This window comes from Agelaius tricolor, unplaced genomic scaffold, assembly GCF_023055355.1.
Source record: "Agelaius tricolor isolate 1412-34295 unplaced genomic scaffold, bAgeTri1.0.p SCAF_8, whole genome shotgun sequence".
In the NCBI taxonomy this organism is placed as follows: Eukaryota; Metazoa; Chordata; class Aves; order Passeriformes; family Icteridae; genus Agelaius; species Agelaius tricolor.
The window spans coordinates 18,049,110-18,063,758 of record NW_027269268.1 but is presented as its reverse complement, the minus strand read 5'-3'; the positions used below and the strand labels follow the sequence as shown (position 1 = coordinate 18,063,758).

Sequence of the window (14,649 nt, the reverse complement as noted above, 5' to 3'; positions counted from 1 at the left end):
AATAGGCCATGAACCTCACCGATGACAATGATTCCTTGTAATTCTGTAGAAATTGCTACATGTCTAACTCCTCTTGCTACTTTGAATATTTAATCTAGCATGACTGAAAAATCACTATGGAAAGATCAAGCCATGGTGCAAAGTACAGATGGTCAGGGACTTACTAGGAAAGCTGTGGTTTTGTAAATTTATAAACAATGTGTTCTGAATTTATGATTCTGTGCTTTATACCAGCCTTCCATTGGACTTATTCTTTCTTTGCTCTCCTCTATGTAGTTCTATTCAGTTTATACCATCATTATATACTTAATAGTAAAAAAAAAAAAAAAGAGGAAAAAAACCCCAAAACTGAAGTGTTTCAGATACACTGTGTTGTCTTTTAAAATTATTGCCAAAAAGTCCTCTTCTGCCCTCAACAGTTATTGCTATTAACCCATGCTATCAGAATTCTAAATTGTTTAAGATAGTATCCAGCGTATCTGGATGCTGGCATTTAACTTCACTGAATGTTTAACTGGTGTAAAAGCACATTCAGTCTTCAAAAAGATTAACATGTTGTGAATACAGAGAATTCTTTTTCTCCTTTGGACACCAATAAAGCCTTTTCATGTACTAAACCAAACCATTACTTATATTTCTCTGTTGTCTTTTAGTCTGCAGCAGTTCTTGACAGGTGTGGGATATTTCACAGAATCTGTTGTGCTTGAGAAAGGTCTGAAGGTATATTGGTCCAAGATGGCAAAGGAAATACTTGGTGTACATCTTCCTTTAGTTAGCTAGTTCATCTAAGTGGTAGTAGGACTAAATTCAGATCTTTTCTTTTGAAGAGAGTAGATGTTTGTTAGATCGGAATGGACTAAGTAGTTCAGCACAGAAATTGGATGGACACGGAAGATCAAAAATATCACAAGATGTTTTTTCAAAAACCTGAGAAACAAAGACTTTCCCCAACTAACGAGCAAGTGGTTGTTAGTACAACAAATTTCATATTCAAATTACTTTAGAAAGCTGTTTATAAGAATATAATTTGTGCAAATCACTTGTGTGTTGAAGAGGACAGGCATCAACTAACAAAGTGCAGTTCTTCAGGAAAGTTAGATATCTGAAATGAAAAACAAAACATGTATTCAGTTTATGTATTCAGAATGGGGAATGCTGTCATGGTGACACCAGAGGGATGTATCAGTTGTTAATTATAAAACATTGAAAGGATTGAAAGGAACTTGAAAAGATCCTCTCATCTATCCTTGCTTGGGAAAGGTAGCCTTGATGGTACTGCCTAGTGCACTGATGATGCTTACCCTGTACAATTATTGGGTTAAAAGCCTTGAAGAGATTCTTGAAGAGCAGAATGTAGAAGAGAGATGCTTCTTACACTTCCATCTGGTGAGACTGATAGTGCAATGTCCAGAATTACTGTATTAAACTGAATTACAGAATTAAACCGTATCAGCAGTTTAAAAAGAGCTGTTGAAGGTAATGTGGAGAATTTAGGGAAAAGAGAAATCAGATCACATTAGGGCTGCAGGTAATTTTGTTTTATTCAGGCTCAGTTTCTTAAGTTAATCATAAGAGTTGATGGATGATCTGAATATACTATAAAAATGCTTTTGTGCATAACTCATTTATGGAATAGTCTCCAGTATGACAAGAGCTAGTAGCTATAAACTGAAACTAAACAAATGGGAAATAGGGAATTGGTAGAAAGAATAACTAGATGTTGAAATCAGCTACAAAAAGAGATGTTGTTTGCTTATATATTTTCTTGTATTTAGGACTTTTTCGCATTTAAAAATGTGTAATCAAACACTTTGTTTTTATTGATCATAATAATCATATATAGATGAAGTTCTGAAATGTGTTTTGTAATGTGGTTCACTACTCAGCAGTTGTGGTTTAGTATATTAAGCAAAATTTTCAGTTCTCTCTGCTTTTTCATCTACATTGTACATTTAAAAATGTCAGTGTTCCAAGTTCTGGTACTGCCCCTAACTTTTGTGGTTTTGATTTTAGTAAAGCAGGTTGCAGTTCCTCCTGGTACAACCCTTTCTACAGCTTCATTTTCAGAGAATGTTCCACAACCTACAGCAGTTACAGCATCTTCTGGTTCCAAAGATCAAATTAAAGGTGAAGATGAAGAAAAGAAAAAGAAAGAAAAAGTAGAAAAAAAAGGTACTTTTCTTATCTCTGATAGACAGTTGAAGTATTTAATTTATGCAAGTGTTTTTGCATGATTTTGAGAAAAAAAAAAGCTTTCATACAGCTACAGTAGGAAGAGTTGTGCTAGCTCTTAAATCTTGAAAATACTTGAAGCTAATGATGGTTGTCAGGTAAGCTACAGATTCTTCATTGCATGGGATACATGCCAAATTCTGTTTAATGTGACTGCACTTCCTCATTTAATAAACCACCACCAACAAAAAACAAGGCATGTCTGTTGGACACCTGTACTTGTGTGCAAGTGTATCTTGTAACTTACTATGTTTTGCAATCATTCCCTTATGCAGATTATTATTAATTTGCTATGATTAGATTTGTACAGGTTTGCAGAATTTGGGTATTATGATAGTGCACAGTCTCTTTTTTTCCTGGTGAGCTGTACAGCTACTTATAAGCTATTTTATATTTTTTAATGTATTTCAGCTTTTGACACATTAATATTCCACAGAGCTGTAAATACAAAAGCAGAGGCCACATGTCATAGCAGGCAATTAAATTTTTTCCCTCAAGTATTCAGCAGCTACAGAGCAAATATTCAGTTAGTAAGGAAAAATAAAACTTTCTATATATGATGATGGGAAGTACAATAGGAGTACCTTAAGTTCAGTCAGACAAACACAGATCACAGAATATTCTGAGTTGAAAGGGACCCACAAGGATCATCAAGTCCATCTCTTAAGGGAATGGCCCATACAGGGGTTGAACCCACAAATTTGGTGTTACTAGCACCACGCTTTGACCAACTCAGCTCATCTCATATGGAAAGCATGTTAGACTTTTGTCTTATGCTGAAATACAGCAGAAACATTAAATAGTAGTCCTGCACAGGCTGTTTCTGTGGAGTTCAGCATCTGTTGTAGGTATTGCATTTAACAGTTGAAGTAACCAACATGTAAAATTGGTTTTTAAATCTAGAAATTGATGAAATGATGGACTATCTGAAATCCCTTTGCTTTCTGTCACCTATGTCATCTCTTTCCTCTCTGGTTATTTTCATCTTCTTTGTTCTACTTCTTGCAAACCTTATCTGTATGATTTCTCGTATATGGATTCTGGACTGACTCTGACACTGGCCAGAGGAGTGCATTTTTCTCCTTAGCCTGTGGCATTGAAATGGATATTTTCTATGTATCTGTATGTATACACACCATGTACACGTTTGCTGTGTTCTCTTTTGAGGAAAGACTTCATTTCTCTTGTAGAGGGATGTCCTGGAGAACAGTGTGGAATTATACCAAGGATAAAGTTAGCAGGTCTTTGAAATGATCCTAGGTATCATATCTTAGCTATTTTGATTGGGATTTTGATCCAGTTTCTCTTATATTATTGTATATACAACAGATTTTATTAATCAAATTGTCAATTACATTAAAAACCCAAATCACTAGAGCTTTTCATCATAAATGAGCAAGTATTTTTGAAGAGCTGTTGCTTATATTAAAAAATTGCCTTTTTATTATTGAATGTATAATTTAATTTCATGCCTGTACTAGAAGAATGATGAATAAAATCAAATTGCACATTGTGTCCACTTTACCTTTTTGCTCCATTAAGAAGGGAGTTTAGTTTACATTAATATGTAAGTTATCTTGGATGAAAGAATAACAGAATATGCTTATTTAAGGTAAGCACATCTTAGACTTTTTTAATCTCCCAGAGATTATAGCTGTTAAACAAGTCTTTAATGTCTCCAAAACAGCAGTCGTATCTATAAACTGCATGTAACTTGCTCATCTTGAAAGGAATATTGCATATTTTATGATTCCATGATTTATATAAGCAGCTGAGTATGGGGAGTGTTGTTTCACTGTTGTTTTATACTACACAGTCTTTGTGTCTGATGATCATGGGGTAAAGATACCACAACAGGGGAATCTCATAAGCCATGAGCATTTTCATGCACTCTTGTGTTTGGGAAGTGCAGAATGTTGGCTAATGTCATCTTGAAGGGTTGCATTGCAGCTGTGCCAGTGCACCTGCAGTGACCTCACAGCTCCTGGCTGTGTACCATGCTGATAAGCACTCATAACCCATTGGACTGTGATTCCCTAGTTTCCTTTTGCTGGTGAAACACCATGGCAAGGCTTACTAGTAATTGCTAATCATTCAAATGGGATGATCAGGTAATTACTGTGGCCTTTGTCAGAGTATGTGTGTCACACGTTAGCTGCACTTAAATTCAGGGTGACTTGCAAACAGGAGGTGGTAATAAGTTTAGATAATGACATAAATTGAAGTGTGAATGACAGTTCACCACTGGAAACTGGTAACAGAGGTGCTAACTGTTTACTCTTTTGTGTTTTGCACAGAATTTATGTTTATTTCTGAGCCTGTAGCTCACTTTTCCCTTGCAGTAGTCATATACGTTAGTTGTGCTTTTTTTTAATGTTTATTTCATGGAACAAAATGTTCTCTAATAGGTGAAAAGAAGGAGAAGAAACAGCAGCCAGCTGCTGGAAGTAGCGATGCGAAACCTGTAGATGTTTCTCGTCTGGATCTTCGTGTTGGCTGCATTATTACTGCTGAAAAGCATCCAGATGCAGACACTCTGTATGTTGAACAAGTGGATGTTGGTGAAGCAAGCCCAAGGACTGTTGTCAGCGGTTTAGTGAAACATGTTCCTCTGGATAAGGTATTGACAAAATTATTTACTGATAGTTTTTTCTTTCCTAAAGTATCTTAAGGCATTCATCTGTTTATAGGATATGTTTTTATTCTGCTAAAAGATTTGTACAGTCATGAAAACAAAAATAAAATGCAGATGGAAGTAATACTTAACAACATTTGCCAGAAACCAGAGAAGTACCCTTACCCCAAATCAGTTTCTGATTGCAGAAACTTCTATCCTGGGATCTTATTCCAATTCCTCTGCCATCAGTGCACACTGAACTCCTAAACTAAACAGATGTTACTCTTTCTTTAGGTTTCCTACTATGTAGTAGAGAAGTCATAGTAACCTTTTTGGTATGATCCAAACTTTTGAAACCTTTGCCTTCCAATTCTCTTTTATAGCCTGTTGAAATATTTGGCATGAAGTAAAGCAGAGAGCATGTAAATTCAACTTAGCTGGCAATGAATAGCTTAAACAGCAGTGGAATACAAAATGCATACTTTTATTTCCTTGAGCAGAATAGAATCTGTGTCCATGCTTTTTTCAGTTGATACGCTTTGGTGTTTGACACAGATGGTTTATGGGTGCCTTTGAACAACCTGAGACTTCAAGATTTAGTTTTCCTTTCACACCTCTTCTAGAGGGTGAGAGGAGTTTACTGAAGGTTGTTCCTAAATTCAAATGCAAGCTTGGCATTTAAAACAGTGTTGTGTAGAGCAACTGCAAAATGGATCATGAAGGAATTGATCTTAGTCTGGAAAAAGCTCCACTTTCTTAAATGTCTTTCAATCCTTATTTGCACACTGTCCTGATGGAAGACTGCAAGCATAGGAAACAATTAAATTGTGATTTTTTTTTTATTTCAGAAAGTTAGTGAACCAAAAAAACCCACCTGAATAGAGTAACTATTCTGCACTGATCAGCTGATGGTGTCCACTTACTGGATTTGCACTGGGCAAAATCTCAACTTGCTTGCTTTTTAGCAGTCTGCCTTCAAGAAAGCATGTAAAGGAAAACATTAAATGCCATTCTAAATATACTTAGAAACATCAAGTGTACAGAATGAAATGGCAGCAGGAGTCTTTTCTTTTAACCTTCTTTCTGAGTGGAAAAATAATCTGAAGTATTCATTAACAGAGAATTAGGGATCATCCTTGCACGTTCTTTGAGAGCATTTTTGTTTGCGTGTCTGGTTTCGGTTTGGGCAAGTCTCTATTAAGACAGTAAATTTTTAGGGGCAAGCTTCCATCTTTTTGTGTTTTTTTAAGTGTTCAAAAATGTGAAGGCCTGGCATGTGTCTACTGCCATATATTGAAATAAAAATATATACATCAGATCAAGGACCATAGCCATAAATTTCTTCACAAAAAATTCAGCTGTTTATGATTTTGGTGTTTGATGTGGTAATTTAGCAGTGTTTGAGGCTGTAGCATTTGTATCATCTGATTTTACTTTTGGTTAGGAAACACAGTCTGTGTATCTTCACTAACATTTCAGTATGCAGTGCAAGTTATTTATGGGTGTGAAAACTTCTGGCATGCCCACTTTATATGTGAAATGCTGTGGGGTTTTTTTTTTTCACGTGGTGGTGAAGCCATGTCAGAAGTTGCACCCTCTATTGTCATGAGTAGTTGTGTCACAAGTAACAGGGATGTGGAAGGATCTTGGCACAAGGTGCACCATTGCTGAGCTCTTTTGGCAGCTGGGGACAATGGGGAAATTTCTGAAATGTCACAAGGAATTGACAGCTTTTCTGCCACTCCATTTGGCTTTTTGAAGTGGATCTCTGTGTGTTCGTAGCATCAATACCTGTTTCAGGCAATTGTTCTTGAAATTCAGGCAGTTCTCCAGTGTCACTTTTTGTCATCTCGTCCTCTTTAACCGAAGAGAACCTCATGTCAGTGATCAGAAGTGTAGAACAGGAATGTAGGGAATGTGTCTTTAACTTAACAAGAAGAGAAGAGGCCACCATCATCCTCCAGAAATGCTATTCTGGAACCATTGGTTGTAAGAGGATACATTACAGTTACATCTGTTGTGAACTATATACTCTGATTTTTGTAGCAGAAACTTTACCTCCACTTAGATGCCTTGAAATCTTTTCTTTCTAGATCATTGTGATGTCCACCCAATAATTAGCCTTTCATTCATTAATTGTTATTCAGTGCTAGATAATGCTACAACTTGCATTTTAGTCACTGACATGTTACAACTGTTTTTTGTGTTTTGTGCTACTTATTTCCATAGCAATTACTTGAGAAATTTTCAGTCAGTGGGCTGGCTTGAAACTTATGCAAGATAACTTTTTCTTATAACTGCTTCATTTTGGCTATTTATAATTTTGCTTTTTAAGGTGTTGTCCTTGGAAAATATGCAGTGTTTGAAATAGTTGATCATATGAGTTTTATTAATTATTAATCCTGCAGATTTTGTTCAAAGTTTGGACTGTGATGCACAAAGACCAAAATCTAGAAATACTAAATATTTATATATAATGTGCACTAGTAGCGTGGGAATTAAGACATCCTTACTTTGTCTCTTAAGAATGTTCAGGGTTTAATTTTATTCCATTTGAAAGTGTGATTTGTTTTAGAGTCTAAATTGTGGCAGTTTTCTGAACAAAGAGAATTTTCTCTGCTTTACTATTGTAATTATTAAAATAAAACAACAAACAGAGAAACGTTTTACAGGTTTGCACTAAAAAATTCAGTGTTCAGTATATACAGCCGTTTTCGGTGGCTAAAAACACTCAAGGCATTTGGGTTAACTAAGATAAAATTTTAAGATTCAAATGAGTTCATTATGTAAAAGACCTCTAAGCATCCAGGATTCACTTTGAAATTTTTACCTATGGGCCTAATTTGTAGACTTGTTGTTATTTTTAGTATTATCATCGTTAAATTATTATTATCATTAAATAGAAATTGTTTAGTTAATAGTGCTATATTGAAAGTGGACTAAAGCAGTGGTCTGTAATGAATAAAGAGGGAATGCAAGTGAAATGCCTCATCTGGTTTTTAATTTAATAAATTGAACATTTTATATTTCCATGATAAATATGTCACATTTCAGCATTTAATCCCTTATTCACTGGCCAGCTCTTAGGGGGTTTAGATGTTATGTTACTGGTGTGTCCAGCCATTAAAATTGTGAATCTGTTGCTACGTGCTTCTCTTACCCTTCAGTTGTCATGGTGAGATCTCATCACTGTAATTCTTTCATTGTAATGAAATATTGGGAGTCCCCAAAGCCACGTGCCATTTTAAGTACTCACATCATTCTGTTTTCCTCCCCCAAGATGCAGAATCGGATGGCAGTGCTACTCTGTAACTTGAAGCCTGCAAAGATGAGAGGAGTAGTATCTCAGGCAATGGTGATGTGTGCCAGCTCCCCAGAAAAAGTGGAAATTCTGGCTCCTCCACCTGGAGCGGTACCTGGGGACAGAATCACTTTTGAAGGTTTTCCTGGTAAGTAGTTATATGGGAAAATAATAGAAACAGGTATGCCAACGTAACCTTAGTGTTGAAGCACATAAAACAGCTTTTTTTTAAAGCTCTTCTTTTAAAGCTTTTTTTTAAAGTTGGGTTTTTTGTTGAAATTTCTGAATTAATTCTTGTTTTTAATTTTTTTTGCTACCATGCTAATATTGTGTAAATAAAGGATTGAAAATACTTTTATCATCTGTCAAAAAACTGTAACTTGATAAAGTTGTATAGAACTTAAATGAAAAATACTCCATTATTTAAGTGTCAGTAAGTATTTCAGTTTTGATATATATGGATAAACGTACTTGGCAAATTACAACAAACAAATGTAAAGCATCTTTCAGAGTGTCTCAGTGTAAGTGATAAAGTATTAAATTCCTAATTTCAGCTCCTCCCTGTAATCAAAGTGTCAGAACTTTGGGTAGTTTTTCTTTTTTGAGGAAGAAGGGATGGAGGGGATAGAAGGGGTTGGAATAACATCTCCTATTCATGGGAGGAGTCTGTAATATTCAAAATGCCAGGGTTTTTTGTTTGTTTGTCTGGGACAAAATATCTTTTTAGGTTTCCAAAGAAAGACAATGGACTTTTTCCCACTTAATTAAGTCAATGAATGCATCTTTTTTCAGAATATAAATGAGAATTTTACCAAATGAAACTTTATCAAAAGATGGCTTTTCATCCATTTTTCCATTTCTTCCACCTCAATGAAAATTATTAACTTTTGACTGCATATTGGGAACTCAAAGCATCATAGGTTTATCGTGTTGATTTAAAATGCTGTTTATTAAGAGCTGAGTTTGAAAAGAGAGACTAGTATAAATAATCTTACATGTCACAGATTATGGGAATGCACCTGCAGCACACTGTGCATAAGGAGAATTTCCTCCCTTTCCATTGTTTGAGTTATTGCTGTATCTTTTTACTCATTGTGGCTGTCAATCATAAAGGAAGTTTGTGTGAGACGTTGGTGCTGCGCTGTCCCAGAAAGGTGAGGACACACAGGTGGCTCAGTTGCTGGTGCCACATGGGAGCTGCCTGTAGACTCCTCTCCTACAATCAGCTGCCTAGGTTTATCCTGCACCCAAGGAATTTAGGAATTTCTGCAGCACAGCCGAAGCCCAGAGCTACTCAGGTCGGCTGTTACAGGGATCACAGAGGTCTTGTTGAACAGTGCTCTTCTGGTCAGGATCACTCCACCACTTAAACTTGAAAGAACATGCTCCAAATCCCAGTATTTCCCATACTGGGTGAAAGTGTATGTGTGTGCATTTATCAATGAAGTATTCATCTTCAGGAGGAGTTTATTGTTCAAAAGTTGGCTTTCACGTGTGAGAAAATGGTGTAACTTTTATTTTCTGCATAGAGCCATATGAACCTTTATAAACTATTGCACTTCTGACAATTTCTAGCTGTACAGCAGAGTTTTGATTTATGAACCTCTTGGCAAGCTCCATGCTTAAACATATTTGCATGAAATACCTTTCAGAAATACATTTGTATGTATATATGTATATTTATACTTCTCAAGAGTGAAATTGTGATGCTTAAAAAAAAGATATATTTTGGTTAGAATATGATAAAGGAAGTAATGCTCTATCTAGGTGTTTTATGAAATCAAAAAATAGCTCAGCTTGCTGTGATTTAATGCTCCAACTGAAAATACTTTAAAATAATACTGTTTTAAAAGGAAATCAGTCAGACAGCAATTTTTTTTCAGTTTTAGTTTCCTGTATTAAAAATATACCAAGCTTGCTAGTTGAGATGCAGAATTCGTTAGCTGCACTGAAATCTTAAATGCCTCAGCAATCAATTGCATTGACTAAATTGTAGGAATACTCATTCATGGCTTCTAGTTGTAATCACATCTAGTGAGTAAAGATGAATTAAATGTTGAGCCTTTGTTACCTGCAAGAATCATAGGTACAAATACACTGCTATCTGTTGCTGTGGAAATGGATGTGCAGGAGAGCATCAAGTTATAGAATAAACACTTCCAGTGCATAAGCCCTGGAAAATGATGTACAGGTTTAGCCCTCAAAAACCCTCTTTGCCCAGGTTGAGGAGGTTTTTTTGTTTGCTTTTGTCTAGGATACAGCCTTCCTCCAAAATTACATCTCAAATAACTTCATATACCTGGCATTTGGAAATGTGAGAGCTGGTAGTAGCACTGTTTTGTGTTCACCAGCATATCTGTTCTTGCACATGACTGATGAAGTGAGTTTCATCAAAATTATTGAACTTTTGAATTATTTGACTCCAGTTGTTTAGCAAAAAGCTTTTCTAGAGCAATCAGTAGGAAAAAAAAATAGAAAAATAGAAATATTTGTTCTAAAATAATTCCCAGGTGTTACAGTATGCAGACACCATGTTGACATTTTGATCTTTAAAAGATACAGAATAAGGTAAATATGGTGTGTAAGTTGTTCTAGTTCTGAAGTTATGACTTGCAGCCAGTAAGACAAGATTTTGTGTGGATTGTATCAGTTTCCTTCTGGTGGAGAGTCCAAGACATGGGGCTCTGATAAGTGCCAAATGAAGGTTTTTGCAATTCCTTTGCAAGGTGTATATATCCAGGGCTATAGATTGCAGTCTGAAATGTGGCACTGTTTTCTACTGCTTCATAAAGAGCTGCTTGGAAAATTTTGTAGGTATGAGATTTAAGCTAATCATTGACTTTGAAAATTTACCTAATGCTTAGTAGTACAAAGTAGAGTGATCTATCTTCTTCTTACATAAAACTTCTTTAAAAGAATTTTCAGACTTGTGATTTTACTATCTTGAGTAGGAAGATGCAAAAAAACCCATTGGTAGATGGAGACCTACAAAATCATGGTGACATTTGTTTCTGTAAATTTATTTGTTGGATATTTGTCTTTTCAATGTTGCTGTTGTAAACTAAATTAGGGGGAAACTCATTGGGAGACGGGGAAGCTCTCTGGAGACTGGAAAATGGTTTCTCAGTTTTTATTTTCTACTCACCATTTTTGTGTTTAAACCTTCTGCTTCTTGGCTGCTGCTGTCTCCTCGAAGACCATCTGGCACTTGCCTGATGCTGTTTCTTAGGAGGATAGACTCCTTGTTGTGTCAGATGTCATTTAATTTCACTGCTTAATTGTAACCATTTATATTCTGATCAATTATTTGTTTTAAAAAGTAATTGTAAAGCATAAAGATTCAGTTGGAGCCCTTGAAGTTAAAATAGAAAGGACAGCTGGGTCTTATTTAGGTTTGAAGTATGAAAGTCTGTGAAGCAACAGAAGCACCACCAGCAACAATAAAGCAATTCTAAAATGCACACAGCTGTCTATCAAGCAGCTTGGAATTGAGCTATTTTTAAGTCTTCTCTCTCCATTGTACAAAATATTCATGAGATACAGACTAATTTTCTTTGGCCATTTTAGTCAAAGTAAACAAATGGTATCTTGTCTCAAACCAATTAAATTTTTTTCTGTAGCTAGTGGAGTGTTTACCTAGAACTATCTTGAGTGTTATTGAGGAGTGATTTGGTAAGGAATGCTGTTGCCTGGAGTACTGTTCTGTTTTGTTTATTTAATTGATGTCTTTGCCCTCAGTGGAATTTTTAATACTGAAGTGTCTTATACTCCAGTGCATGAATCTCCAAGGTCTCTTGAGCCTTTTTTTGCATTAAGAACTTTACCAAATTTTTATCCATCTTCACTAGAAAAGGTCTGATTTTTAAACTATGTAAGAATTCTTCTATCATGTGTATGTAAATTCTATAACCTCCTGCACAGTAATTGCCTTAAGAGGACAGTAATACTTTAAGATTTATAGCTAACTCTGAAATCTCTTTTCTGATAGCAGTATCAGATACTTTGATGCCACAGGAACCAAAAACCTGTTACTTAAATTAGATTATTAAATTATCATTCAGGTCTAAGAATCACTAGCAATTTAATGAATTAGTATCTCTTTAAAAGAATGAAAAGTGGTAAAGCTGGAGTGCAGTGGTTAGCTTGTAGTTAGCAGGTTTTTTTAATCAAAGCTAGACTGTATGCATGCTTTCCTTCAGCTGCATGGTTACAATCCACTGTGGGGCAAGTGGCATTAAGTAAAGTCACAGATGTCACACATCACTCTGTCCTTTGCCCCTTGCTGTGCTGAGATGTATTCTTTCAGCAGTTTTTTAACTGTTACAAAGTGGAGAGGTTTCTTGCTTATTATGAAAATTCTTTGTAATAAAGCTGTGAGATGGAATGATATGTTTAACAAAATTTGAGACCTCTTATTTGGCCCATTTTTGGTAAAAAGAGTGGAAAAGTGATTAAGCCATTAAAAGCTTCAATTTATTTTATTTATAGAAACTCTTCTAAAGAATATTTTCTGGGAAGAAGGAATGCAGTGAGGAGAAGGCATAGGAAAATGCACAGCCTAAAGCTCTGGTAGTATTTAAAATTGGTGCCTATGCTAATCTAATATGAGCTCACCACAGATCCCAAGGGAGCTTGACGCAGGATTCCAGAGAAACTTATTAACATCCAAAGCCTGTTTTTTATAATAAAAGTCAGGAGGTTTTCTTACTGAAAAAAAGAAATCATATGCTTTTTATATTTGAGGAGGGGAAGGAAAATGTACAATGGATCACTTAACATTCTATTTAATGATTTTATTAGTTTGTATGCATGCACTGTGGTCTAAATCGAAGTTTGCCTTTGTTCATGAACCTGAGCATTAAGCTGATTTATCTTTGTGAAAATGCACAATTAGCTCTAAACATTTAATAATTTTTATTTAGTAGTACAATTATTTAAGTAATTAGAGTATTCAAATTTTTTCCTCTGTTTAATATTACTTAAAAATATTATATAAAAATATTAATGTTGTGACTGATTTTTCTTTGAAATACTAAATGCACTCTGGATGTGAAATAATTTGACTGCATTATTAGATACTGCTCTGATAACACTAGCTTACTTCACAGAGAAATCTGGCCTAGTCTGCTTCTCTTGCATATATAGAAACTACAGAACACAGACACCCAGACACTACAGAATACCCATACAGACAGAAATAGCTCAGGTTTGCAGGCATTGAGAATGTAAGTAGACTGAACTATGGAAGCTATTTACAGGAGAGTACCAATAAGGCATAAAGACAGGCTGGAATGAGAGTAGTGGATTTAACCACTGGTTGGTCAGTCAGTCAGGACTTAGCAAGCAGTGATGAATTTCAACCAACTACTAGAAGAAGATACGTTAAAATCCCTGTATTTAGTTTGGTTTGTGTCTGTACTTTGAATTTCATGTTTATTTAAAAATAAAAAAAATATCCTTCACTATGCTATCTAATTTGTTGACAAAATTTCAAAACATTAGTAGAAGAAGCCTGCACTTTGTGGTCAGTAGAGATCCTTAAATAATCAGATTTGCTAATGTTGTTAGTTACTGTCAATACCACTAGGGTATAGGTATCTCATGATATATCCATGGAAACAGGAAACTGAAGCTTATCAAGACTGAGACTATAATTGCTGAAACTCTAGCCAATTTCTACTGCCTCTGTTGTTATGGGCACCAGAGCTTGTCATCAAACAATACAAAGCATAGCAGAACAGTGTGTAACTCGGGGCTAAAATTATATGTCAGTATTCTACCTCTGGACTGTTCTTGTCTAAGTTCAGTACTCCACAACTGTAACAGCATCTGCTAAGTGCATTTAATTTCTTGTAAAAACATCATTCATTTCTAAAGTTAAGATGCTGACAAACCTGTCTTGGTGAGCAGTGTACTTCTGTGGTCCATATGTACTTAATTCTTGGGAATTCTTTTGGACTGTAGTATAAGCTAACAGCAATGGTTTAATTTCTTCCTTTTGACATTGCTTGTTGTCTGATACAACCTTTTTACCTTGAACGATCCTCTTTTCCAGAGAGGTTCTGGAGACATTTCCTTGACAATTCCTAATTCCAATTAAAGTTTGCATTTTGAGGATCAAAAGGAACGTTAGGGCTTTTACCCCTTAAAAGTGTGTGCAGTGATGCTGTGTGGGCTGTCATAGATGTGTAAGTACATGGTGCTCTTGTTCTGAATTGTGTGCTATGAGGTTATTCTTTGTTTTGAAACAGGAGATCCTGAGAAGGAACTTAATCCAAAGAAGAAGATTTGGGAGCAAATCCAACCTGATCTTCATACCAATGACCAGTGTGTTGCTACATACAAAGGAGTTCCATTTGAAGTGAAAGGGAAAGGAGTGTGCAGGGCAGAGACCATGGCAAACAGCGGAATCAAATAAATAAATAAATAAATGGTTATTAGAAACTTGTACAGATGTTGAAATGGAAAGTGATGCAAGCAGAATAAAAAACATGAAATG

General features: G+C 35.4%; 1 protein-coding gene across 2 annotated transcripts in view; it reads left to right on the top strand.

Moving 5' to 3' along the window:
* The window catches only part of AIMP1 (aminoacyl tRNA synthetase complex interacting multifunctional protein 1), a 32,005-nt gene extending 17,356 nt beyond the window's left edge, over positions 1-14,649 (top strand). For both annotated transcript variants that reach the window (XM_071431793.1, XM_071431794.1), the window contains exons 4-7: positions 2,014-2,172; positions 4,641-4,852; positions 8,130-8,298; positions 14,402-14,649. In XM_071431793.1, the coding sequence (XP_071287894.1) occupies positions 2,014-2,172; positions 4,641-4,852; positions 8,130-8,298; positions 14,402-14,568 (707 nt within the window). In that variant the 3' untranslated portion in view covers positions 14,569-14,649. The remainder of the gene's footprint in view (positions 1-2,013; positions 2,173-4,640; positions 4,853-8,129; positions 8,299-14,401) is intronic.